Source organism: Apus apus, chromosome 16 (genome assembly GCF_020740795.1).
Source record: "Apus apus isolate bApuApu2 chromosome 16, bApuApu2.pri.cur, whole genome shotgun sequence".
NCBI lineage: Eukaryota > Metazoa > Chordata > Aves > Apodiformes > Apodidae > Apus > Apus apus.
In genome coordinates, this window is record NC_067297.1 from 5,420,031 (window position 1) to 5,446,477 (window position 26,447).

General features: G+C 51.1%; 3 protein-coding genes across 6 annotated transcripts; 1 reads left to right on the forward strand and 2 right to left on the reverse strand.

Annotated features, from left to right (window-relative positions):
- Positions 1 to 842: 842 nt before the first annotated feature.
- On the forward strand, positions 843 to 4,469 carry LOC127391481 (coiled-coil domain-containing protein 157-like). The gene is made up of 8 exons (XM_051634281.1): positions 843 to 1,338; positions 1,486 to 1,563; positions 2,497 to 2,687; positions 2,771 to 2,938; positions 3,302 to 3,470; positions 3,704 to 3,843; positions 4,026 to 4,099; positions 4,184 to 4,469. The coding sequence occupies exons 1-8, from the start codon at positions 843 to 845 to the stop codon at positions 4,467 to 4,469; spliced, it is 1,602 nt and encodes a 533-aa protein (XP_051490241.1).
- A 1,660-nt stretch (positions 4,470 to 6,129) lies between these two features.
- On the reverse strand, positions 6,130 to 16,383 carry LOC127391247 (glutathione S-transferase theta-1). Of its 2 annotated transcripts, XM_051633752.1 has the most exons (6): positions 16,054 to 16,382; positions 15,897 to 15,953; positions 12,105 to 12,192; positions 10,785 to 10,935; positions 8,359 to 8,535; positions 6,130 to 7,388 (listed from the first exon to the last, which is right to left on the reverse strand). In XM_051633752.1, exons 1-6 carry the CDS (start codon positions 16,163 to 16,165, stop codon positions 7,188 to 7,190), a joined length of 786 nt encoding a protein of 261 aa, XP_051489712.1. In that variant the 5' UTR covers positions 16,166 to 16,382; the 3' UTR covers positions 6,130 to 7,187. The 2 variants fall into 2 exon arrangements, with proteins under 2 accessions (XP_051489712.1, XP_051489713.1); XM_051633753.1 differs by lacking the exon at positions 15,897 to 15,953 and having other exon boundaries at positions 16,054 to 16,383.
- Positions 16,384 to 19,224: 2,841 nt separating this feature from the next.
- Positions 19,225 to 26,419, reverse strand: GSTT2B (glutathione S-transferase theta 2B). 3 transcript variants are annotated; one of them, XM_051634037.1, is made up of 6 exons: positions 26,236 to 26,419; positions 23,468 to 23,555; positions 22,694 to 22,844; positions 21,974 to 22,150; positions 21,248 to 21,469; positions 19,225 to 19,466 (listed from the first exon to the last, which is right to left on the reverse strand). In XM_051634037.1, exons 1-5 carry the CDS (start codon positions 26,345 to 26,347, stop codon positions 21,269 to 21,271), a joined length of 729 nt encoding a protein of 242 aa, XP_051489997.1. In that variant the 5' UTR covers positions 26,348 to 26,419; the 3' UTR covers positions 19,225 to 19,466; positions 21,248 to 21,268. The 3 variants fall into 3 exon arrangements, with proteins under 3 accessions (XP_051489997.1, XP_051489995.1, XP_051489994.1); XM_051634035.1 differs by lacking the exon at positions 19,225 to 19,466 and adding an exon at positions 20,250 to 20,536 and having other exon boundaries at positions 26,236 to 26,418; XM_051634034.1 differs by lacking the exon at positions 19,225 to 19,466 and having other exon boundaries at positions 20,250 to 21,469.
- Positions 26,420 to 26,447: the final 28 nt, after the last annotated feature.

Below are 26,447 nucleotides of genomic sequence, written 5' to 3' on the forward strand. Positions count from 1 at the left end.
TGGGACGCCCTGTGACACACGGGGTGACATTGACAGATGTGCTTATGGCCCTCCCAGCGGAGCTGTGTGCCAGACAGGACACATCTCTCCCACACTGTCCCCTTCTGGCCCGAGTCCCACCTCTAGCCACCACTCCCAGCTGTGCTGCTGGATCCAGCCTCTCCCTGGATCTCAGGATGAGTGAGCCTGGCTGCCCCCATCACTCCAAAAAATATCCTCCTCATGCCAACGTGCCCCCCCGCAGCTCTGCTGACCCTGCAGCTGGTGGGGCTGAGCTGGCTCAGATCAGTGAAACCATTTGTGGCAAAACCACTGTGCCCCTCCCCTGCCTTGTAGATTTTTTTCCCCAAAATGATCCTTCTCATGGAAAAGTCCCACAATAATTCAACTGGCAGAAGCAGGAAGAAGGGACGGTCACAAGAAGGGGAGCTGGGGAGCAGGTTTCCCATTGTGAAACCACAGTCCTGCTGGCTGGACAGCTGTCTGGCAGCTGGTTCCAGTTCGGTTCCCCCATACCCTGCAGCAGGGAGAGGGAAGGGATTGGTCTAGGCCCTGGTTCTGTTATGTGCTCTCTCCACCAGAAGGCGGCTTGTGGGATGGAGATCCCTCCGCTGGCATCCGCTCCCCAGGCTGGGAAACCTGAGAAGCTTCTGAAATGCTGCTTGCCCAATACGTCGAAGTTAAGAAATTCCACAAAAGTTGCCCAGTCTGCTTCTTGGCACCCATCATCCAGTGTCCCTGCACCAGACAGTGACACCTCAGGCACCAACCTGCCCAGGACTGCCTGCAGCACACCCAAGAGCAGCTCCAGTGCCCCTTCCCTGCCCAGGGCTGCCTGCAACATGGCCAAAAGCAGCTCCAGTGTTGCCACACAGACTGCTGGGTGGTCTCGTGGACCCTGTGACAGCTGCAGCAGTGCCCAGGCCAGCCTACGTGAGGTGGGCAGAGCCATCACCAGCATCTGCCAGAGCCAGAACATCCCCTCGGCTCTCAGCAAGTTCCAGGAGACAGTGGAGGAAAGCATGGGGAGAAGGACCCTCTCTGCCACGGACATGAGCTACTGGGCCTCAGAGCAGAGCAAGGACCTCTCCCGGATCAGTAAATACCTCCAGATGCTGCTGCAGCAGGTCAACCCTCTGAAGGCTCAGCTGGAAGAGTCGGAGGGGCAGAAGGATGAGCTGCGGAAACAGGTTGAAGACTTTTCCCAGTTGCTTCAGGTGGAGAAGGAGACCCAAGCACAGCAGAAGGAGGAGGCTGAGCAGCGCCTGGAAGCCAAGAACAAGGAGCATTTAGAGGCTGTAGCCAGGCTGGAGAGGGACAAGGACGACCTGCGGAGAGGTAGAGTTCTGCTCCCAGCATCCCCTGCCAGCCCTGGGGTGTGTGCAGGAGAAGCCTGGCTCCCAGCATGACATCACCACTGGAGGAGAAGTGCTTTGGTGCCTCCTGTTTTGAGGTTTCAGCAGCAGAGTTTTTGTGCCCATTCAGGAGCTGCTCTGCTGGAAGAGCGACTCTCTGCCTTGACAGACGAGCTGGCTGCAAAGCGAGGAGCTGTGCAGGAGCTGGGTAAGGTCCCCTGGGGCTCACCCAGCCTCCCCCCATCTCACAGGGGTTTGACACCCACTGATCTCCTGGCTTCCCCAGAATCGGTCGGGTACTGGTGGGAACAGGGGGAGGATGAGCCTCCCTGGTGGCCATGCCCAAACACAGGATCAGAGGATCGTCCTGGTTGGAAAAGACCTTTCAGATCGAGTCCAGCCATTAACCCAACTCCACCTAGTCCAGAGCTACCCCATGTCCCTCTGGGGTACCCCCACGTCTACATGGCTTTTAAACACCTCCAGGGGTGGGGACTCCACCACTGCCCTGGGCAGTCTGGGGCTGGGCTTGACAACCCTTTCCATGAAGAAATTGTTCCAAGTATACAATCTAACCAATCTAAACCTGGCACAACTTGAGGCCATTTCCTCTTGTCCCATCACTTGTTCCTTGGGAGAAGAGGCCCTGCTGGCTCCAACCTCCTCTCAGGCAGTTGCAGAGAGCAAGAAGGTCTCCCCTCAACCTCCTTTTCTGCAGGCTGAACACCCCCAGCTCCCTCAGCTGCTCCTTGTCAGACTTGTGCTGCAGGTCCTTCCCCAGCTCCATTGCCCTTCCCTGGACACGGTCAAGCCCCTCAATGTCCTTCTTGTCCTGAAGGGCCCAGAACTGACTCCAGGATTCAAGGTGCAGCAGCCTCGCCAGTGCCCAGTGCAGGGGGATGATCCCTGCCCAGGTCCTGCTGGCCACACCATTTCTGATCCAAGCCAGGTTGCTGGTGGCCTTCTTAGCCACATGGGCACAAGCTGGCTCATATTCAGTCACCCAGCACCAGAGTGGGCTGATGCTGTTGGGGGTTCAGGGGATCACAGCTCTCTTACCAGGGCCTGGGGAGGGTCTGGGCCCCTTCCAAACACCTCCCCCACCTGCCAAGCCTGCGCCAAAGATGCTGTGTCTCCCCAGAGGTGACCAAGACAACCTTGCTGGAGGAGATGAGGACCAAGATGGTGGCAAAGAGCCAGATGCTGGAGCTGGAGGAGAAGGTGCAGCTGCTCATCGGCCAGCAGAAGAGCATGGGTGAGGAGCTGAGTGCCACCACCATCCAGCTGGACAAGGAGAAGGCCAAGGTGAAGAGCGTGCTGAGGCATCAGGAGGTACAGTCACTCTGCGTGGGGTGGGAGTGGTGGGTGGGGCTGGAGGGTGGTGGGGAGCAGAGCCCCATACCTGCCCCATGCAGTCCCTGCAGGCCAAGCAGAGGGCCCTGCTGCAGCAGCTCGATAGCCTGGACCAGGAGCGTGAGGAGCTGCAGGACAGGCTGGAAGAGGCCAAGGAGGACAAGGCCAGGCTGGAGCAGCAGCTGGAGGAGAGCCGGGAGCGCAGCGGGCAGCAGCTCCGGGAGCAGCAGGTCAGTACCTGCACCCAGCCAGGAGGGAGATTCTGGGGGGCATAATATGCCCTGAGGGGGGGGGTCAGGAGCTGTCCACCTCCCCACCCATAGCCAGAGTGTTCCCAGGAGGGGAAGCTAAGTCTTTCCCCATGGCCAAGGCCAAAGTGAGCAGCAGGAAGCAGCTCCTCAGGCTGCTCCCACAGCTCCAGGGTGCCTGTTCCTGAACACGGCCAGTGCTGGGGCTTCCAGCTGGCAGAGGCCTCACCAATGAGACCCTGCACACTATCACTGTCCGCTTCCCACTGCCATGGGACATCCTTATCACGTAGGGAAAGGGAAGGAGCCTGGGACTCCCCCAGGCTGCTCCACTGTGCCTCACAGGAGCTGCTGGACATGCTGCAGAAGGAGAAGCTGAGCCTGGAGCGATCTGCCTCGGAGCTGCAGGACAACATCTCCAAGCTGGAGAAGCAGGCGCAGGAGCTGAAAGAGAGGGAGAAGCTCCTGGTGTTCTTCCCCGAGCTCCACATCCCCATCGAGGCACAGTTTGAGAGTAAGGGAGCAGGCAGCAGTGCCTGCCTTCCCTGCTCATCCCACCTCCACACCGGGACGTAATGCAGGGCCAGGGCAGAGCTTTGTTTGCCCTGGCAGTTCAGCTGGCACGTCTGGGGACCCAGCTGTGCTGGTGCTCCCTGGTTGGGGAACCTGCCCACAGCTCCAAGCAGGCTGGCACCACAGGCTGAGCTCCAGCTCCTGCCCCAGGGGACATCATGGTCTGGTTTGCAGGCACTGGGAGCTGGACTGAGGACATGGAGAAGCAGATCCAAGCCAACAGCATCCGGATGGGCGTGCTGGAGCAGGAGAACCTGCGGCTCTGGGCCGCTCTGGCCAAGGTGAAGGCAGCTGCTGAGCAGGGTGTGCTGGAGGTGAGGCTGCACCCCGGGCAGGGCCAGGTGAATGCCAGCAGGGTGCTGCAGATCCCACGGCCACCCCATGGCCCTTGGCACTGTCCCAAGTCCTCTGGGGAGAGGTCCCCTGGTTGCGTCCCCTCACAGAACAGACTCTGGGGACCTGATGTCAGATGTTTCAGCCCCTCCTCTCTCCCCAGCTCATCCCACTGACCCAGCCGTGGTCTGAGCTCAACACCCAGAGCAGTGGGGATACTGGTGGGCTGGCCACAGGGTGAGTGGGGTCCTTGAGGAAGGGACCGGGAAGCTTCTTCCCTCTTGGGAATTCCTCCCCTCTAACCGCTCTTCCTGCCCGCAGGAGCAGCCGAGGCAGCCAGGCCAGTGCGGGGACACAGGGACAGGCAGGCCAGCCCGGGCAGCAGCGCCCCGGGGCTGAGCCCCCCGGCACGGGCAGACCCCGCCTCAGGCTGCCGGCGCGGCGGCTGCAGCTCAGCGTCCCCGGGACAAGGGGGCGCGGCAGGACCCGGCCCCCCTGGAGCCAGCTCAGCAGCGCCCACCGCAAGGAAGGGCCGCGAGATGAAGGCAGAAAGGCAGCCTTGGACAAGCAGCCCCTGTCCTACCCCACGGGGCCTGCTCATGTCTAGTGTCCTGCCCCTGCCCACCAGCTGAGAGGTGTTGAAAACTGTTGTGCCGTAAATGATTTTTTTTTTTTTTTTCACAATTTGTTCGTTTCTCAGCTTCTTTCATTTCCTGTTCTCACTGTGATTTCTTGGTTTCTGACACAGGATGGACTTGGTTTTTATCTACCCATGAGATAACCAAACATCTTGGCAGCACTCACATCTCCCATCCCCTTCCCTCCTGACAGTGGCTGCGGGTGCTTCCCTGCTCCCATGAGCATATACTATTGTGTTATATACAATAAGAATCTAACATATGTCAACATAATCTAAATACAATAAAACATCTTGCACATTTACAGCAAAAGTTTGGGAACCAGCTAGACTCAAAGGTCACCTTGCTCAAGGCACAGCTCTGTTGTGAAAATGGGCCCTGTATAATAGGATGTTTTGGCTTTCTACAGTTCTAGACAAGCCTAGTGAAAACTGATGGAATTGCTAATTTTTTCCACTGGAGGAATTGCTTGGCCTCCACTGCTGCTAATGAAGACAATACTGGCTCAAGGAGCAGTGTGGGTAAATCAGCCAGAAAAAAAACAGGCTGGAAACAGATTTCTAGGCAAGAGATTGTGAAGAGAGACCCATGTGCAGAGGGGACAGGGCACAGCAGGCTGGCAGGGCTGGCTGCTGGTGGAGGTTAAGCAGCAATACAGACAACTCCTTCAAATCCAGAAAAGCAGCAGACAAAATAACTCATGAAAACGGCTTGTTAGATTCCAGGGTATATTTACAGCAAGGTAAAATCTTGTCAATAGAAGATGTGACCCTGAGTTTGTCACCAAAAGGAAGGCAGTGGGGTATTCAGCTGCCTTGCAAACCCAGGTGCAAGCCCACCATTGCCCCACTGCTGCAAGTCACTGCCTCCAGATAAGATGCTGTTCCTGTTGCTCTCTCATTCCTTCAAATACTAAAAATCTCTTCCAATTCCAAGGCCAAAAACCTCTGTGTGATAAGAAACCAGCACACTGGAAGGCCTCCAAAAGGAAAAGAGAAGATTCAAGCATGGATGTCAGCAGCTACAAGAGGAGATGGGGCTGTTAGAAACATCACTGACGATACACATTGTCCTTCACTCCTGATGGTTCAGCATGAGAATGGCAGATGGTTCACAGCCTCCCAGAGTTTTCAGAGTATATAAAGCAGTTCTTCTTGCAGACGGGGAATTTCAAATCTCCCTGTGCTCCAGACTAAATCAGCAGTATCCAGAGCTGAAATCTTAGCGAAAAACATCACCAGATCACATTGGGGTTTATAGAAATTACCAGCACAAACATCACCAGCCAAGGCATGGTAATACTGGACAGGAAAGAAACTGTTCGACTAGTGGGAGAAGCAATTCCTGGATTATTTACTCATTTTGTCTGATTCCTAACAGGAAGAGTCCTTGGGCAAGGATTTCAGGGTAACGTTCAAGGGCAACAACTACTCGTGAATGGAAGTATGTGGAGATTCATATCCCACCAGTTTCTGCTTCCTTGGCAGCTGGCTTTTTTGAAACTGAGAAAACTAGAACTGGTCGAATTCTCTCAGTTTTACCTCATGAATCGTGCTGCAGTACAAAAGGGTGTTGTCTTTGAGCTACAGCTAACCAGAAACAAACACAGCCAAGAAAGAGTCCAAAAGCTCCAAAACAACTCTCTGCCCTTTTATTGTGCTGCATATGTTGCTCAATGCCACAAAACCTCTTATTGCTTCAGCTGCACAGGGTGACTTACTTGGTGAACTTCCATCCAAAACAGTCTCAGAAGACCACATCTAGATTTGTTCCCCCTTTGCATTTTCTAGGAGACATGTGGATTGCTGTTACAGCATTGCCACAGGAAAAAACACTTTGATTGCTGTTACATTCTCTTTCAAGAAATACCTGTGATTGCATTCTTTCAGTGTATCCCTATGTAATCCCAACAGAGTATTTTAGGTAGGCCATTATTTGAAGGCCGTGCCCACAAGTCTCCAAGAACAGCCCCTGCCACCTGTGAGCTGGTAGACCAAGCACCAACGAAATCCAGGCTTTAAAAAACGAAGAGCAGTGATTAACCTGAAGAGTTATGGAGATTCACAGTTGTAGATTAATATGAAGAAACTTCTCACAGGATCCTAAGGACAAATAGAAGAAGTGTGGAATGTAGATGGACAGCCAAGCAAGATGCCTCAGTAATCAGAAACATAAAAAGGAATAAAATTCCATGTTGTTTTTCACTTTTGTGCCTGCCTGTAGTTTTGCTCCGTGCTTGTCTGTGCAGACATGTGGGAGGAAGGTGAGGATCAGACAGGCTTTCCAGTGCTTGCCACCTGAGAAGGAGCTGCAAATATTAAATATACATGAAAACAACACTCATCCTATACAGTTCTGTAATGTTCCCAGTTTGCAGGCTGGCTCAGATTTTGTCATTCATGTCTCAACATCTCTGAGAAGACTGAGTCTGAAATAAAACCCAGATGCATGTGTTGAGTGACCTGTAGGGCTTCAGCCTTTTGGATAAATTTAATGTTTTGGGTCTTAAACCTTGCCCAGCTTCCACCCCCCAAAGAAACAGGAAAGGTCTGGTTGGGGGAAACACTGCAATTTCTGTGTTAGAAAGAATGACAGTGCTCTGCCCAGTTTCATGTAGAACTGGAGGTCAGACAAGATTTAAAAAAAAAAAAAAAAAGAAGGCAGGAAAAACGGTAAGATAGATTAATTCATTTCATCATCTTCATCAACACAGGTGCCAGTTGCTCTTTCAGCTGTGGATCAATTTGAATGTTGCTCAGTTCTTTGATATTGAGGATCATCTCATGAGCTTGGAAGAAAAGCTCTTTCCCCACAGCATCCTCCACCCGCCTGCGCCACTCCCTCAGCCTGGGCCTGTCTTCAAAGATGTCACAACCAACTCCAACAGGCTGCAGAAAGGGGGAGAGAGCAACAGTGAGGCCTTGGGCAGTCACTTCTTCGCCAAGAAAAAAGGCACCAAAAGTGTACATGCAGGTACTCATAGAGGCAAAACAATGAAGAGCAGCTCACAGGAGCAGCAGGAAGGAGGGGCATCTCCCCTGGTGTGTCTAGCTGGGGACACAGAAGCTAGCCTGTATTTTAAAGGGCATTTACAAGTCAATTCCTGGGTCCTGGAGTGAGCAGCAGAGATGACTGCCACTTACTGTGAGAGATTTTCAGCCACAGCATTGAAGATCACAGTGGGCTGACAGTTCCAGGGACAACTCACAGTCTGCAGTGCCACATCATATAGCAGAACCACAGCACAAAACACTAGGTGTTTAATTGAACTGGTTTCATCTTCCCCTCTTCTCCCTTCTGCCTGTGCCACTCTCTGGAGAGAAGCTGAAGTGCTGCTTTTCAGTCTCTGTGACACTGAACTGGGAGAAACAATCACTTCTGGGCTGCAGGATTCAGGCCCTGACAATCTGGCAGAGAGCAAGCAGCTTGTAACAGACTCAATTTGATTGCCCCTGGCTGTTGTTCAGTCCTGCCTCCTTCAGACATGGCAATGGGCAAGTAACAGCTGAACAGGAATATTATTGTATTATAAAAATATTCCTATATCCTTCATCAGACCTGTCTGCTACTGCCTCTCATCTTTACATATAAAAATGAAATAATGATAAAGAATGAAGGAGGATAAGAAGTATTGTTAGAGGACAGAAACAACAGAGATCTGTTGCAACCAGCTTCTTTTTTAAAAAACTGGTTTTCTGAACCCACTCCCATATTCTCCTGATTGTCCTAGGCCAGCTCTGCTGAGATGTGCCCTCACTCCTCTTTCTAGTGAAGTATCACCACATGCTGCACCCCTAGCTGCCCCCAGCATCTGTTCTGCCTTGTGCTGAGCCTTCCTTACCACACTCCAGCACTCACTTGCATCAGCTCCACAATGGCCACAAGGTCGGCCAGGGAGATCTCGCTCCCAACGATAAAAGCCTTGTCCTGCAGAAACCTCTCCTCAAATTGCTTCAGGGAAGTGGACAGCCCTTCCATAACCTCCTGGAGCTTCTCGGAGGGAAGAGGCTGCCCTGTGAAGAGGGGAATCAGCACCTGAGGAGAGAAGGGACTTAGGAACACAAGCGGCCACCTGCTCAGGGATCTGGTGGTAGTCATTTAAGTCACACCCCAAGAACTACTCCTGCTCTTCAGTGATCCTGCAGCAAAGCCACATGAGAGGATGATGCTAGAGCTTCATGGGCTGCTGCAGTTCCAAGTAGCTCATGGACAGAGAACACACAAGCAGTCCCAAGTGGCAGATCTGCTGTGACAATGACCTCCAGCTCCTGGGCAGCATGTGCAGAACAAAGTCAAGGATTCAGCTCGTTTTGAGCCCAGCACTCGTGCCCTCCCACTACACCTTGGTGGGTTACGAAACAGGCAACAGCTCCAAGGAAGACAACTCTCTGCCACAGTCACCCCTGCAATGTCCTCTGTTCAACAGCCTGCCCAGATGGGTCAGCAAGCTGCCTGCCCACCAGCCACCCCTGCTGCCCCCCTGCTTGTGTGGGTGCTGGAGCTGCCTGTCCTGCAGGCTGGTGGAGAGGAAGACATGGTGGTGGCAGTGGCAGGGAGCTTGGGAGGGACTGGAATGCATCAACACTGGCTGGAGAGGCAGGAAATGGCTTCCTCTGTGTGACAGCAGCCAGCGAGGCTGGGAGTGGGCAAGTGCCATTTTTACACCAGCCTCTCTGTGGCCTCCCAAATGTTGTTCTTTAAACCACTAGAACTTTTTCCAGAGCAATGATATCAGTGCAGTCCGTGTCTTCAGGGACTTGCTGGCACAGGGGGTAGTTGCTTTTCCATGAGATCTGTCAGCATTCACAGAGGTGCAGGCACTGTTGGGGCCCTCAGTGTTTCACAACTGTTCCGCCTCCACCTACCACAGCTACAGAAATGCAGTCTATTTACAGAAGCAAAATCAAAGAGACAAATTTCCTTCAGAGGGAATGGACTGCATTTCTACTTAGGGCCAGTGTATTCAAGTTGGGATTGCTTCATCCAAGCCAGAATTTTTGCCAAATACATGTGGAATCTATTTAACCAGAAAATTCATGGCAAGTTCCCTTCCTAAGTGGTTCCAATTATGCATGATAGGATCTCTGGGTAGAGCTCCTTGAAACAACATCTCCTTCCATTTCTGTATCTCGGGGCAGTCTATGTTCTCCCATGTCTAGCTTATAGGCCAGTTGGATTTCAGTCCCTCAGAGCACTGCAGTAGCAGCCTGCAGAAACTGGAAAAAACTGCTTCTTGTATAAATCTGGCTCATATTTGAATTGTTTCTCTGTGCTCTCTAGCCAAAAATTCAAATGTTGATAAGCCAAAAAGCTAAATGAGTCCTGATATGCTTTCTTAGGCACAAACAATGGCAAACATTCCACAGGAAGAGTGAAGTTCTTACCTGTTTACTGGCAACCCTGATTTCATCTGAAATTCCACACCACAGCTCTACTTGCAGGGCTACATTTGCACCTGAGCCTCCTCAAGGATACTTGCTTGAACTGCCCGGTGGGTTGGCTGGGAATAAGTGTCCAGCAAAACCATCTGATAGTAAATGTTCTTCTGCCTCAGGGCGATTCTGGACCACACTGAATACAGAAATTCTGCCACTCTCTCTGTGTCTCTGCTCTGTCTATCCCTGAACCCATTTCAGAGGAGGGTGCTGGATGCAGAAGGCTCCTTCTGGATTTCCACCCTGATGGGACTGCAGGGACTTGCTGTGTGAAGAACACAAGCCCTTCTGCTTCCAGCAACAAAGCACATGCTGGCCAAAGAAGCAAAACTTCGAAGTGCACACTCTGCACAGCTGTGCAGGGAGGGGCCTGAGGCCTCAGTCCCTAGCACTACTGAATCATGGAATCTTAGAATCATAGAATGTTTGGGGTTGTTAAAGACCTTTAAAGGTCTAGTCCAACCCCTCTGCAGTGCACAGGGACGTTTCTGACTAGATCAGGCTGCTCAGAGCCTCCTTGAATGTTTCCAGGGGGAGGCTCTTGGAGGCCATCCCCAATCTCTTACATAGGAATCCACAAATCCAGGCAATGGAATTCTGTTGGGCTTCAAGACCTTCTGTACCAGCCCTGCTTTAAGGAAAAAGCCAAAATTACCAAAGCTGCTTTTGCCAGATCCTGTCACAGAGCAATCAGGAGCAGCTCCCTCTCTGACAGCTCCTCTCAGCTGGGAATGGCCCAGGTTTGCCATCTCAGTGTGACAAACACTCCAAACTGGGTCTGTTCAAACGCTCAATATTCTGCCAGGAAAGCACCTCCTTTACTCACATTTTAATATTTGGTCTCCTTACCTTGATCCACATGGTCTTGGGAGCATTAGCCCTGATGTTAGCATGGTGCCATGAGAGGTACTCATCTACCTGGGCCCGTTTTTGGATGTCTGATGGGTACCAGTGGTCGGGAGTGTTGTACTTTCGAGTCAGGTACAGCAGAATGGCAGTGCTGCTCAGACATCAGAAAGAGACAAGAAAGGGGCCAGGGGTCAGGATGCAGAAAGCTTTCAGCTAAGCTCCCTCTCCCGCCCCTTCTGAACGTGCTGCTTCCACTCAGAAGCCTTTGGATCAGGATTTCTGATGGAATCCAGGGGCTGTGCGTAGGAATCTAATTCATGCTGACAACAGAGATAGCACCTGATCACCTTAGTTCCCCTGAAAACTTTAACCTGCTGGAAAATCACAGCACTGTTCCATAGTTAGTGCTGCTGGACGATATTAAGGTAAAGAATCAAAAAACTTGCATAATAATCTATCAGCAATGTTAATCCCACTTATTCCTCAACTGTTCTCACCCATCTCTCCGAGACCTCTGCATATTTATGGACTTTTGTACTAAATAAAACTCCCTAATGAGTCATGTTGCGTTTTCATCTGATTTATCTCTTTCTAGCCTGCAGCTTCCATTGAAGTCAGTGGAATTCCCAGCAAGGAGAGCCTACAGAATCTTTCTGTGTTGGTGCAGATGTTTATACTTTCACTAACTGGCAGGAGAATCCAAATGGAAAAATATCTTAGTCATCTGCAACAATATGTAGATTGTTACTATGGAAAGTGATGTCACAGAAAATCCTGTGCTGACAAAGCAGAAGCATTGCAGACTCTCCTTCTCTGCTGTTACTACAGTAGTTCAATTATTTCAGTATTCCCACACAATTAACCAGTCTCCATAATAGTCTTATAATGTAAAACCTAAATTCACTTCTGTAAGTGTTAACTTGGCCTTCATGACTAATTCAGATAAAGAGATTTTTTTTCTCTAGGATAAAAGAGTTGTGAGGTGGTTTTTTATTTGTTTGTTGTTGTGGTTTTGTTTTTTTTTTTCCCTAGGGTAGAAGGGATTTTTTATAAGCTTTAAACATTTCCCAGAAATGTTTAGAATCCCATTTTGAGGTAAGTGCTTTCAGGAGATGATCAAGAACTTAAGTCAGATGATTTGTTTACATTCTGAAAGATAATTCAGACAGAAAAAGAAAACAGAGCAAATGAGGTTACCCTATTACAAAGAACCAACATGTCCATACATTCTGTGGCTCTTAATAATTCAGTGGGAATGACATCTCCTAAATACTGCACAGATTAATGATCTCCAAGGAAGTCTAAGGACTGAGTTCTTACCATTCTGCTAAGGTGAAGTCTCCATCCTTTAGTGCTGGTACTTTCTTCAGCAGGCTGACTTTGCCAGCTCCTTCACTATTTGATGGCCCTAAGAACATGAACAGACAAGTCAAGGGTTGGAACTGTATCTGCAGTGGATGATCAATGAAATACCTGTAGCTGGACAATCAGTGAACTGTGTTAGGTTTTCCCTACACGGTTGTATTTCACAATGAAAAGGTAGTAAAGCTGAGCAGTCAGTGCAGAAGCCATCTGCAGAGGGCAGTCAGCTCAGCCTGGGCACGTGGCACCAAGCAGTTCACCTTTCCATACAGGAATTCCAGTGCTGGCCTCAAGGCACCAGTAATACTTGCAAAACTGACTGGAAAACTTTCTCTACTTTCTAAAAAAACCTCTCCATAGGAGGCATTTGGACACCACAATTAAGGTTCTGGTATTGAAAAGACTATTGCAGACAACCAGGAACATCTGACTTGAGAACAGTGTGTCCTACAGCTTTAGAGACAGGAGGGAAAAAGAGGTTAGGATGAAGACAATCGAGCAGCTAAAAATGCTCAATATTTGCCAAGGAAGCAGCATCTGGAAAAGTTGAGTTTGCATGTGGAGTGTCCTAACAAGGGCAGGCGGCTGCTGCTCCTGCCCCTGTTCTTCCACAGGTGACAACAAAAAGAAGTAACTTCCCTGCAGTTTGTGAGTGTGGCTGGTTCTAGCTAGGATGGAGTCAATGGGAAAGCCTTGTGCCCATGGAGATCTCTGCAGTGGGCAATTCACCAAGGAGAACGTGGCAGGGTGACAGGCACAGAGAGCAAAATCTTTTTCCTGTTTGTCTCTGAAGAGCAAAGGGAAGTTTGCAGAGAAAGCAAGTCTTGTCAACAGAGCTGATCCCTCAGCAGACACGCAGCTGAGGATCTTTCCAGAGGTTTTTGCTGGGATGGGGAAAACACAAATGCCAGGAATACAATAGTAGGGTCACAAAATAATTCCCTCTGCCACAAAAGACACTGGCTGGAGGCAGGGAAGGTCCCACACCTCTACCCTGCAACACTCCTGGCACTCCATGAGAACCTGCCTCTGTCAGGGAAATGCAGCAGGAAGACAAAGTCCTTGAGAAGAGTTTAAACTCCCCAGTCCTTGGGAGCCTGGGGGCACTAACAACTGACTATCTAACCGGGTTTCAGGCTCCCACTGCAGGCACTGGGCTTGCCAGTCAGCAGTTAAATGCCAGGGAATTGTGCAAAAGTCCAGGAACACCTACGTAAGAAAAGGCGTGAGGAGTTTGTTTGCTTTGCTTGTTTTAAGTGCTCTCTAGAAGGAGACATAACATTTCAGGTGCAAATCCTACATAACAGCAGGAGGTCTTGTGCAAAAATCCCTTTGTTAATACAAAACAAGAGCCTTTAGCTAACAGGCAGTGATCTACATCCCCAAGAGCTATTTGCCCCCATTCAGGAGGTGGTGGCAGGGTCTGCTTTCCTGGACAACTGTGCAGCAGGAAATAGCCTCCAAGAAATAAAACCAGCCTTTGGACTATCAAGTTTATTTGCAGTTGTCTTTGGGAAGGGGTGGGAGAAAGGAGGCTTGCTGTACTACAGATTACAGGCTACTTCCCCTATATTGAAAGGGCTGCTTAAGAGTGAGAGCCAGGCAGAAAGTGCAAGTTAAGCCTGTTATTTGAGAAATCTGAATAGCCAAAAAAAAACACCTCCTGGAAAATCAAGCCAGCAGGCAAAGTACAAGGTGCTTCATGTCCGTAATTTATCTCATAACAAGAGTGAGGAAGATTTGTGTAAGCCTTTTGTCATGCGAGGAGTTGCTCCGGGCAGGTGCTCAGGCCTGTGCTTTTAGAAGGGCTCCAAAGGCCAGGGGGTCATGACACATTGGTGAGTTCAGGTGGTCTTTGGAAACATGTAGCTACAAGTTGCAAGTCAATAGTGCTAGAACCAAGGAGCAGTCCCCTCTTAGACCTTAGCTGTCTGGTTGTTTTGCTGTGTTAATTGCCCAAGGTAGAGGGCAACTGAGAAACAAGGACCTGAGAAGCCAGCAGTGAGAGAGAGCAGCCTGAATCAGATTTCAGCCCTTTCCTCGTGCACCAGTCCTAGCAAGAATACTGACCATGGCAGAGCCCTGATGGGACTAACACACCCACAGATGGCAACTTACATCATTTGGTTCATACAGGGTCTTCATATACAGACATAAAAGACCTGTGCTGAGACTCTGCCCCTGAGCCTTGGTGTGAACACTAACTCCAGCTGGTTTCATTAGGACCAATTGCTTGTTGTATTAAAATAGAGACCAATATTTGTATTTGCTGTTTAGCAGAGTTTAAGCCTGTACCCCTCTTCCAGCAAACACAGCAAATCTTTTTGTCTAGTGGTATCAGGTGGCTCATCTTTATCATTCCTGCGATGTTGACTTGACTTACAGGGCTGTTTAACATCAATTGCATCTGGTGTAATTAGCTCTCCATGTTCCCCAAGGATATATATACACACACAGTGTGTGTCTTGCTGGGCTTTGAGGCGCGACTTTAACAAGCAGAGTACACACTGCCAAAAAGCAGGGCAGGCTGCAAGCAGGGACAATCCTTAAGCATAGGTCATAATGCAGACAAGATTTACTGGTGAGTAAAAAGAGCAGTCAACAAGATTTTATAGAAGTAAAAAGGAAAAAAAAAAAAACAAACAACAGTCTATTTGCCAATAATGTCCCTGCCTGGCCAACTCCTCAGGCAAGGTCTTCCAAGTACTATGCTTTGCCTTAGGGAAAAAAGTAGCAACTTACTAGGAAAACGCAATATATAAATGGGCAATAGTCATCTTATACAGTTGGACAAGTCCAAACAGCTGAGTGTTTCTGTTAAGGACACCCTTCCCAGAGCACTCCTCGGCTGTCACGGTGACTAATTGGCTAGAAATGGCTGGAGGAACATTCCTTGGGGATCCACAAAAATAGATGCAGCATAGCCATGAGACTGCTCTGGCAATACAAGCTGCATGGTCAAACCATTGTATTCAGGCCCCCTGGCAGAGCATGCTTTTAAAACCACACGCTCCAGGTTACCTGAGGAGCTACTCCTTCCCTCCCAATGGGCCAAGCAGAGCTTCCAGGGGCTGGGAGAGGATTCAGCTCTGGAGTGTAAGTCTGGGCAGGCTTGACCTGTCTCACCCTTCCCCAGGCAGGATGTCTTGAGAGGACACCAGGGTGAGACCACAGATAAGCCACCTCTGAGCTCTGCATCCCTCTCTCAAACGGGTGGTCTGCTTCCACCAGCTCCAGCATTTCGGTAACTTCCAGGGTTCAAGAGTTCACTTGAGACTGAGCCTCCCCAAACACGGGCTGATGTTGCCTCAGCAGGAGAGGACCCTCCACTGACCGGGAACGGCCCCAGTGGAACTTCCCTATGGGAACAGTCCGAACCGGCCCAACAGCTCCCCAAGTCCCGGAGAAGCAGCAGCCCAGGCCAGGAGGCACGGGATGCTGCTCAGAGAGCCTGGCCTGCGGCGGGACGGCGGGACAGAAGGACCTGCCCCTCTGGGGGCCATGAGAGCAAAACCCCCCGGGGCCACGAGAACCACCCCCCGGGGGCTGCGCTGCCACGGGCCCCGGGGGGCTGAGCCCGGCCCCGCAGCCCCCGCCCGGGGACCGCGTTCCAGCGCCGGGCTCTGGCAGCCCCCGCAGCCCCCGCAGCCCGGCTCCTCCCGCACCCAGCGCGGCCCGGCCCGGCAGGACGGACGGACGGACGCGGGGCCGGTGCCCGCTGCGGGGAGACCTTCCCCTCCTTCCCCTCACCTGCCCCGGGCTGCTCCCCGCCGCTCCCCGCCGCCGGCTTCTTCCCGAGCACCGAGTCTGCCAAGAGCCAAGAGAGGGGCGCTGAGCCCGCGGCCCCGCCGCGCCCCGGCCCTGCCGCCCGCCCCCGGGGCAGCCCGGGCGGGCCCGCCCGTCCCACCTTTGAAGAGCTCCACGTGCTTGAACTCGAAGGGGATGTTGTTACTGCGGGCGAAGATGTAGATGGAGCGGCAGGGTTGCGAGAGCAGGTCCAGGTAGAGCTCCAGCCCCATCCTGCCGCCCGGCCCGGCCCGGCCCGCGGGGGAGGCAGCCGCGGCTGTGCGGGCAGGCGGGGGCCGAGCCCAGCCCTGCGCGGGCGGGACGTGCCCGCCCCCGGCCCCGGCCCCGGGCGGGACGGGACGGGACGGCCCCGCGGAGGGGAGGGAGTGGGGTCTGCGCCCTGAGGGGGCCGGGATCCCCCGTCCCACAGCGCTGGGCAGCCCCGGCCAGGCTGGGGCTGGCTCTGAGCCTGGGGACCTGCCCCAGGAGGAGGTAATTTAGCAGTAGCTGTGACCTACTGGTAAGGCTAAATTACCAGCCTCAACCGGGAGGGACTTTTTACGAGGGCATCAACCGATAGGACAAGGGGGTAACGGCTTTGAACTGGGAAAGGGGAGATTTAGGTTTAGACGTTAGGAAGAAATTCGTCGCTATCAGGGTAGTAAGGCACTGGAACAGGTTTGCCCAGGGTGCCCACTCCCTGGAAGTGTTCAAGGGCAGGCTGGATGGGGTTCTGAGCAACCTGGTTTAGTGGGAGGTGTCCCTGCCCATGCAGGGGGATTGGAACTACATGACATTTAAGGTCTCTTCCAACCCAAATGAGTCTGTGATTCTATGAAATGAGAGGCTGGTACCAAGCACTGAGGGAGCAGGGGCTGTCCCTCCCCCCCAAAGCTTTGCCTGAGGCAGGAGCCTGCTCTCCTGTGGCATCCCACTGCAAGGAAAACGCTTGTTTTCATAACATATCCCTGCAGGAATGTGTCACCCTGCACATGAGGCCACTTGCAAAACATCTCTAAGCCAGTGTTAATATTGCACCCTTAGATCTCAGCATGGTCTTCAGGAGATAATTCTTTGGTCACGTAGGGTCTGCCCAGCATTGTGAGGTGACACCTGAATGGCAGTGAAGCATGCAGGGCTTCTCTGCAGGCATTACCTCTGCATACTCACAGTGACATGACTTTCCTTTCACCCTGGTATTTGTCATTTCAGATTTCCACACAAGTGGAGGAGAGCTAAAGAAGCTCAGACTGAGTTCAAGCCTTTGCACGGAGCCTGCAGCATTTCACAGCTGTGTGATCTGGGGAAGGTGACGTGTGGTTGAGCACAGGGACTTCTGGGACTCTGGAAGATAGAGCAGCTGAGCCACTCAGAGCAAAGTCACCCCCAGTCAAACCCACCTCGGTTCAGCTGACACCTTTTTATCAGAGCTGTGCCAGGCAGCTTGTAGGTCACGCTCAGATCCTTGAAAAGGGCCACAGGAACCTCCGGGAAAGGGAACTGGAGGATCAGTTGCTCTTTTATTTGTATAAAGGATTGTTATAAAAGGTGACGAAAAGGTTTGGATACTGAGCAGGGACTGAGCTTGTTGACTGGGTAAATTACAAACTGGAACACTTTCAGGTGCTTCATTTAATATCACTCTGCCAAGACTTCTGCTCTGACAACCCCTTAGGAATGGGGATTGTTGTTAGACTGGTCAGTCTGCCAGTGTCTGGGAAAATACCTGCATCTCAACATAAAGTATTGAATCTGCTGCACCATGCACTGATTTTCAGTCTTGTTCAGGTTTAGATCTGCATGAAAAGATTTTTCCAGTTTCTTGACCAGAATGGGAAGAGGAGCTGCTGTACACACACCACCCAGTTCTCCAGCAGCACAGTGTGCCCTCTGGAGCTCCTGCATGAAGCACCAACACACCAGAGATGAAGGCTCATAGAGTGAGCAGGTCCTTGAGTTCAGGTCAAAGAAATGTGAATGTGGCTCTGCACAGGTAATAGTCTGGGAGGTCTTTGTGCTTCAGAATGGTTCCCAGCCCCTACTCTCAGATACCACCGTTTGTAGATGGCAGCACAGATGAGCAGTGTGGGTTTGCTTTGCTCCTTTACTTATGGTTCAATTGATCCATTAGTCCTATCTGGACTTCAGAGATCTTTTCATGTGCCTCCTGAAAATGTTCCTTCCTTCAGTTTTTCTCCAATTTGCTCTCTGCACTGCACAGCCCACACAGCCAGAGAGATCTCTTTATCTGGTTGCATTATATGGCATTTAATTGCATTATTCCCAGCTCCAGGCTAGTGCTTCTAGCACTGTATTTTCATTTGGCTCCATCAGCTCAAAGGTTCCTCCTCCTTGTACTTTCTCCATCAGCTTTTTGTAAACAGGAACAACATGGGAAAATGCAGTAATTTTTGGCAGTTTATTTCTTAATAATTTAGAAAATGTCTCAGGATGTATATCTGTTTTTTTAAAATTTAGTCCCCTCTTGTGTATCCCAGCTTCACTTTATTCTAGAAATCACAGGCTTTCACCTATTTCCAAACAGCCCTGGCAAGAACTGAAGAAACTGAATCAGAACAGCAAAAAAACCTGTCCCTGGAGGTGTAACTCCTCTCCATATTCAGGTGAAAGGGGAGTGGACAATGAACAGACCTTGGACTGAGGCAGGCAAAACTCTGGCTCAATCTGATGGGTTTTGGCAGGCAGCTCTTGGGGCTCTTGATCTAGGAGCTGGAACCAGCCAAGATCAAATGACACAGGAACAAAATGGGGGAGGTGGAGGGACAGCAAAAGGCAAAGTACAAGGACGAGTTGCCTTATCTCAACGATTCAGAGTTAAAAAAGCCAGCAAGGCAGATTTATCTGTTCAACTCGACTGCCATTCAAGGAGTTAACTCTGGGGAAGAGCTCTGTCCTGTGTGCACAGAGGGGCCCAAAATGCCCCTGGTTGCTGCAGACACAGCTTCACTGTGAGCCTGAACCTGCAGTTCAGACAGGTTAGAGCAGACAGAAAACTATGGGGAAAACCACTTAAAATCTCCTCCAGTTACCACAGCTGCTGGAGCGAGGCAGTAGCTGATCAGTGTGTTTATCCTTTGTGACACTGGCCATGGAGAAGCACCCATGAGCTCTGGATATACTCCCACCTTGCTTTTGAAGGCAGCTTTCCTTGCAGGAGCATGTAATGAGTGACATTTAAGGAACTTGCTCTTTGTTTTGAACAAGCAGAAAATTGGCTCAAGGCTCTTCTATGTGGAGCTCTTGCACTGCAAGTATCGTAAATAAGAAGAAAAAAAAAAAGATGCTTTATTTGCTTTGGCTGGTCCAATGGTTTTGCATACAAAGCAGCCCTCTCTTGAGATTCTGCAGGGAGGTGTGTATCAAGGAGGGCTCTGCTACCAGCCCAGTTTGAGGTCTGTCAAGATTAGCACTCTAGAGGTTAGGATCTTGGTTTTGATGGTTTCCCTGCTCTGCTCCTACTTGAACAGGGGCTGTGTGAAGAATTTGTTCTGCTGGCAGGAAAAGCTTTGCTCTCTACAAAAAAGGGAGAATTTGGAGGTCAGAAATCTGGAAGTTAGGCAAAGTATAAACACAGCAGAGCACGTGGTGAGGTTGGGCAGCTGCAGTGAGGCAGCAGAGGACCTGTTTAATTCCAGCCATGCGCAGAAGCCCAGCTGGTGGCTGTGGTAAGCTGCAGGTTACAGAGGAAAGGAAGTGGTTGGTGGTACAATGTAAACAGGTCATCTTCTGTAGGCTCAGCACTGCAGGCAAGTTGCTGCAGCAGAGCAGGGCATGTCTGCAGAGGTTGCTGCTCAGGCACCAGCCATGCAAGCCATCCCAGGGTGAGTAGAAAGCTGCTGTGGATCATGGTGCCCTTTTGAACTAACAGGCAGGTTTACTCAGGAAACAAAGAAGAGGCAGCTGGCTCATTTCCCCAAAGCACCAGGTCCAGCTGAAGGGATCTTTGAGGCTGATTTGAGCAGCTTCTTGCCTCTTTTCTGAGCACTGTAATGACTTGCATTAAGATGACTGAGGTCTCACCCCCAGCACACTGTGTGGCTGTCTCCGTGGTGGTGTGACCAGCCACCAGGGACAAGTGAACTTTCAGATACCACCAGCCTTTAACAAGAAGGAAAAAACAGTTCTGCAAGCTGGAACCCTCCTCATGCCTGGAAATGGAAGGTCACAGAGACAGGACAGGAAGGCAGGAGGGCTACAAAGGGACACAAAAGAGGTTGGGAAGGGTGCTGCACAGCTGTGGAGGATGAATCCGTGGTGTTCCCTTCAAATCCTGTTTACAAACAGCTACAACACGTGGCAGGTGTAACCATTAACTTTACTGGTAAATCTGATGTGATAGAAGAGCAGTGGAATATTAATTGTATTTGAGGCAATACTGAGCTCATACACTGTGCACTCCCACACCCCAGGGCTGGCCACCACCCCTCTTTTTGCTGCCAAGGCTGGCCCAGTCAGAGCAGAACCCATCAGTGGAGAGGGCCTGGCTTGAATGGCTTCCATCAAGCTGACAAAACTGCTCCAGGGAAAGGACAGAACACCAGGGTGGCTTGGGGGGGACACCATGTGGTTGGCAGCAGCTGCACCTGGCAAGAGAACTTTCCTCAGCTGTGCAGGTTCCTCTTTCTAGGGTATCTCACCAGTCCATGGTTGAGAATCTTCATTTGTGGGACTAACCCTGTCCCTCCCAGAAGCTTGAGGCCTCATTTGGGTGCCTGCACAGCCCTGCTGCTCCCAGACACTGTGTCCCTTTGCTTCCAATAGGTGACACAGCAGTCTCTAGTGGCCAGGTGCTCCAAAAGTTCTGGCAGGATCCCCACCAAGGGCTGGGTCCTGACCTGTCCCTCTACTGAACAGCAAAAATCTTCCAACTGAGGATGTTGCAAAATTAAAACCATTTTCACTGATTTTTCCTTGCTTCAGACAAATCTGCTCTGCCATACTCTCAGGAAACCTTTGCCCCATTTTTAGTGCTGTGACTTGGAAAACTCAAAACAGGGATGGAAAGGGCAGCTCTGTCTGGCCCCCACCCCCACATGGAGCAAATTGCCTCTGTCTCCAAGTAGATCCACTGGTGCTGGAGCAAGAAAGTAAAGCTTACAGAGCTACAGCTCACATACCTGGAGTGGACAAGAGGGGAAAGCAGCTCATTGCAGTCTGCTTAAGGTATAGTTTCCTTCCCTTCTAAGTTGCAGAAAGGAGGTTGTGATTGGAGTGTGTTTTGTGGAATGCTTTATCTGTATGTTTTTTAGAAGAAATGCTGAAATACTACAAAAAGCCTGCACAATATATTTTACCTCGAGTGTAACCCCCTGATTTTAGCTGGCCTGCTTTAGGATCTGGTGCTTGAAATGCTCCAGCAGTTCAGGTGCAATCTTATCAGCAGTCAGATTCTTGATGTTCAAGACCCCTTCATGGGCTTCCTGGAAGAGCTGCTTCCCCACCGCCTCCTCCACCCGCCTGCGCCACTCTGCCAACTTGGGCCTGTCCTCGAAGAGGTTGTAGCCAGCACCTACAGGCTGCGGAGGGAGAGAACCCAGGAGTGAGTCAAACGATGCCTTTGCCAGGGATGAGACCAGAATGAAGCCCAGATGTGCTTTTGGCTCAAGGCAGCAGGCAGCTGTCACATCAGGTGGAGTTTGTCTCTGTTTCTTAGCTAGGAGGAAGTGTTGTCATCCGAAGCAGCTGCTGTCCCCTGGGATGTGCAGCAAAAAGTACTGCCATGGCTAATTGGCAGAGGGCCATGCACACAACACATCTCTTCTGAATATCTGCCCAGTTTGCCATTTATCTTTTTTTTTTTCTCCTGAGGAATTTTGTCCAAACTTCCATAGAAAGATCTGTCTCAAAGCAGGTGTTTCCTGGCAAACTCCATTACGGTCAAAGTCAAAAAGGATTTAACTCTGCTAAGGAGTTAACTGCAGGGAGAAAGATCTGCCATTAAAGAGGTAGTGGTGCTACAGCCACACCTTGGCCTGGCCTGCCTGTAACCCACATCTAACAGTGTTGGGGTTGATGCTCACCTGCATGAGCTCCACCAGTGCTACAAGATCTGCCAGGGAGATCTCACTGCCTGCAATGAAGGGCTTGTCCTGCAGGAACATCTCCTCAAACTGCTTCAGGACAACATTCAGATCTTCAGTAACCCCTTCCAGTTTCTCTGGAGGAAGTGGCTGGCCTGTGAGGAGGGGCACCAGCACCTGGGAGGGAGAAGAAAGAAGCTGCTTTTTATGTGTTTCCCTCCAAACTTAGCCCACACCCTCTCACTGCTGCCTTCTGGGGATCCCTCACCAGCCACACATGAGAACAACTGGTACTGCTAATCTTTGGCAGATTAACATGAATGTCAGACATTAATTCCTGCCTGTCCTTGTCTCTGCCCTAGAAAATCTGAAATTTCAACCACAAGTGTCTCCTCTTGAAGACTGCATCATCTGTGAGCAACTGCATTTTGTTTTCCAGTGAGAGGTTTGCTTTTGCCATGAAGCTGGGCAGCTGGTGTGAGCTGCTCACTAAGGATGAATTTGCTCTAGATCTCGGTGCATGCACAGAGCTGTGGCTGCAGCATTAAGTATTTGGGCCACTTCAGCTGAGCAGCCAAGTCAATTCCAGCTCTAGTTTAGTTCCTATATGTCACCTGGCCTGGGTATTTGCTTAGAAGGGCCCTCCACACAGGAGGTACCTCCCTGGGCTATCGGACTCACAGCTCTTAGAACTTAATTTTTGGTATATAATGGTCTTACCTTAGTTAGGAAGAGCTTGCTCCCCTTCCCACGAATGTTGGCATGCTGCCATGACAGGTACTCATCAACCTTGGCCCTTTTCTGCAGGTCAGATGGGTACCAGTGATCAGGAGTCTTGAATTTCCGTGCCAGGTACAGGAGGATTGCAATGCTGTCCAGGGAGCAAGGCAGACCAGTGAGCTGATCATCTGAGATTAAAGCACCTCATCCTTTCTCCTTCCCCCATATTTTGCACTGGTCTGAGACAGCTCAGACCTGAGCTGACCCAGGCAGAATTGCAGGACAAAACTGCCATCGAGGCATGGCACAGGGGACAGCCTGTGCTGCCTGTGGGCAGCAATTACCTGATTCATCAGCCCAGCAAGACAGAGGTGGCCTGCGGGTACAGTTACCCCACCAACACTTTTGAGCAAGTGAATGAGTTCATACCAGCTCAGAGCTCTGTCCTGCCTGGCCACCCAGCAGTGTCAGATTTACTGCCTTGACTTACAGCCTCCAGCTGAAGGCAGAGAGCAGGAGGACACACAGACAGGAATTTTGCCTTAGAAACATACATGCAAGGTAGCTCTGAGCAGCAGCTCATAGATTTTTCCACAATCAATGCTGTTTGAGTTGCTCACATGAGACAGCTTGTTTTATGTACAAGTGGAACAGATAGGAAGGAGGCAAACAACTACCTGGCTGGAGTCCCAGTAGAGGCTGAGCAGTGCACTGGCAGAAACCAAGCATTAGGATCAATAGTGCAGTGGAGAGTTGAGCTTATTTGAGCCTCACCTCTCTGTTAAGGTGAAAGAGCCATCCCTCATTGCAGGCACCTTCATCAAGATGTTCACCTTCCGGAATTCCTCAGTCCTGTGCTGCCCTGAGGAGGGAAATGACAAGTTTTCCTTAGCAGTGATGCTCAGGACCTGTCTGTAAACACCTGGGGAGACCATGGGGCCCATCTGGCTTCAAGTTCCTGGTTTTGATTGCACAAATAGTCTTGTTGCAGGTTATAAGCAATCAAAAAGTGTCGCAGGGTGAATAGGGGGTCAGCCCTGTGATGCCAGCTTAGTTGCCTGTTGCCTGCACACCAGAACAACCTGTCCACAAAGGTCAGAAAGGTTAAGAATCCTTTTGTACCAACAGAGCTTGTCAACTCAGGGCTCCATCAGCTCTAAGTTTGTGCCTGGAGGTATCAGTCTGGTACAAACCCAGAGTGAACACCGAGCACCTCAGAGGAAAGGGATTTCTGTATCAGAAACATGAACCACAAGGACAGTGAGAAACCAAGGGATTGGGTTGGGTTTTTTGGGCTGGAAGATAGTGTCCTTTATATTCAACTCTCTTTTTAGTCCTCAGATAAACCTAGATTTTTTTATCCTTTCATGTTAAGCCATGGGTACTTTATCACAGGTCTATCAATCAACTCTTTATGTGGGTTTTGCAAATCCTTTATCAGAGCAAATATGGATTTGAGTTTGCTTTTAAGCTGCCAGCCCCCCTGCAAGGCAGGCAGAGAGGACCTGACAGGAGAAGGTGCTTTGTTCCCCAGAGGTCTCAGTGCATTCCATTATGACTGAACCCAGTCCCAGGTAGGAGCCTTGATCTTTGTGACTCCTTCATGCCAGACTTCCCCAGCCTTCAGTCATAGGTGTGTGTCTCTGTATTCAAGTTTCTCTAACATCTACCTCCATTCCATGTCCTACTATGTGAGTCACCCGAGAATCTCTATGCCAGAAGGGATGCTCTGGAAATAGTATTTGTTTTCCCAACACTTGGCAAACCTGATTCATGACTACTCCCCTGTCACTTGGCTCACAGCTGTCTCCACCAACCCCTTTCCAAAATACATGGGGATTTCCTACATGTGATGTGCAGATTCCAGGGCCCCCCTGGAGTGTCTTGTTCTCCCTCTTTCCACCCATTTCCTTTAAGATACACCCTACCAGGGGTCCACAGACTTTTCAGGGGGGCACACTTAACCTGCCAGCTCAAATCTGATGTAGCCTTTTAGGTCCCCTTTCCTGGTCCTCACATACCATGCAGTGACAGGTCCTCAGACTGTATCCCTGAGGCCAGTGTGCTACCCCTGTCTGCCAGCAGCTGGATGCAGAGATAACCCAGCTGCAGGTGCTGGGAGTGCTTCCTCCAGCTTTCCTGTAAGCCAAATGATCCATCCTAAACCCACTGACCAAAAGCAAATGCTGATGCCACAGGGCACAGAGCCCTGGGAAATGGATTTAATTCCTTCCTCTCAGTTTCCCAGTACCTGTATTTCAGTTGTTCCACTTGATGCTCTCATTGCTTACCTGCCACTCTCCTCACCTTTGCCCCAGTGCCTCATCACAACAGTTTAATGGGAAAGAAGGACACCAGATGAGTAACAATTATCTCCTCTTGAGGCAGGTCGGAGGCCAGCTGCTGTAGCACAGGGCAATCAATGCTCAGCTAAGGTATGGAGGGGAACACCCAGAGACTAAACCACAACAGGTTTCTTTGAGTCACAAGCTGGAGCCTCTTGTTCCTGTATCAATTTCAGCCCCAGGAGCCTTCTCACCTTTCACTGTTCTTAAGCATTACTTACTCAGGTGGTTTTATGCCCAACACATTATCTTAGTTTCAAATCCAGCTGAGCTCTAGAAAGGTTGATAGCTTTTATCAGCTTCAGTTACAAGGAAAGAAGATACAGATCTTTGGACATCTTTTGGTGAAAACACTTGATACCTTTTGGGCAGGCTCCTACTGATGATCAGCTGGTTTTAATACAAGCCAAACCACCTTCCCTTCTTCATTTCTCTGAGTTCAGATCCCTGGTGGCTGTGCTCACTTTGCTGCCTTTGCAAAGCCTCTCCTTGACCCTCTCTAAAGAACTTGACCACAAACAGCTTGACCTGCTGAAACCCCCAAAGGGGTGGCTGGCTGTCCAGCCTGACACGGGGGGACATCAGTGGGCTCTGGCTGTGAGGGTCCTTCCCAAGGGGCTGTTAACTCCTGCTGAGAGCAGAAAAGCTGCCCTGCAGCAACGACTGCTGCTAACCAGAGTGCAAAGTTTCCTAAGGAAGTCGCCTTCAGAGGGGAAGAACTGCACACCTCAGCTGTCCTCGCCCATGTGCAAACCTCCCGCGGCCGTTACTGTTTCCTATCCAAATGGGGAACAGCCCCAGCACATCCTCAGCACTTCTCAGAAATTTCTGCTGGGGCAGAGTCAATTCCAGAGCTGCCACGCACCTTTGCAAGCCTGTGTTTGTCGCAGAGGGGAGGCACCGAGACTGCTACTTCAAAATCACGGCTTCTTGAAGAAATTAGGTCTTGTTTTCGTCTCACCTTCCGGAGCCCTGTCCCCCTCAGGGCCACCCCGCCCTCCCGCAGCACCTCGCACTGGTGGGGCTGGGCGAGTCACCCGCTCCCACCCGCACCGAGCCGAGCGGGCAACCAGCCCCTTGGCCGGACGCGGCGGGGGGAGTCCGGGGTCCCGGTGGGGCACCCCGCAAACCCCGAGGCTATGGACACCCACCTCCCACCCCCGTCACAAGCCCCCCGCCTCTCCCGGACCCACTCACCCTTCATCAGCTCCACCTGCTTGAACTCGAAGGGGATGTTGTTGCTGCGGGCGAAGATGTAGAGCGCCCGGCAGGGCTGCGAGAGCAGATCCAGGTACAGCTCCAGCCCCATCCTGCAGCCACCGCCACCGCCTCCCCTCTGCTGCGGTCCCGCCAGCCCCGCGCCCCGGGGCGGAGCGTCCCGCGGGGGAGGATCGCTGCAGCCCCGCCCG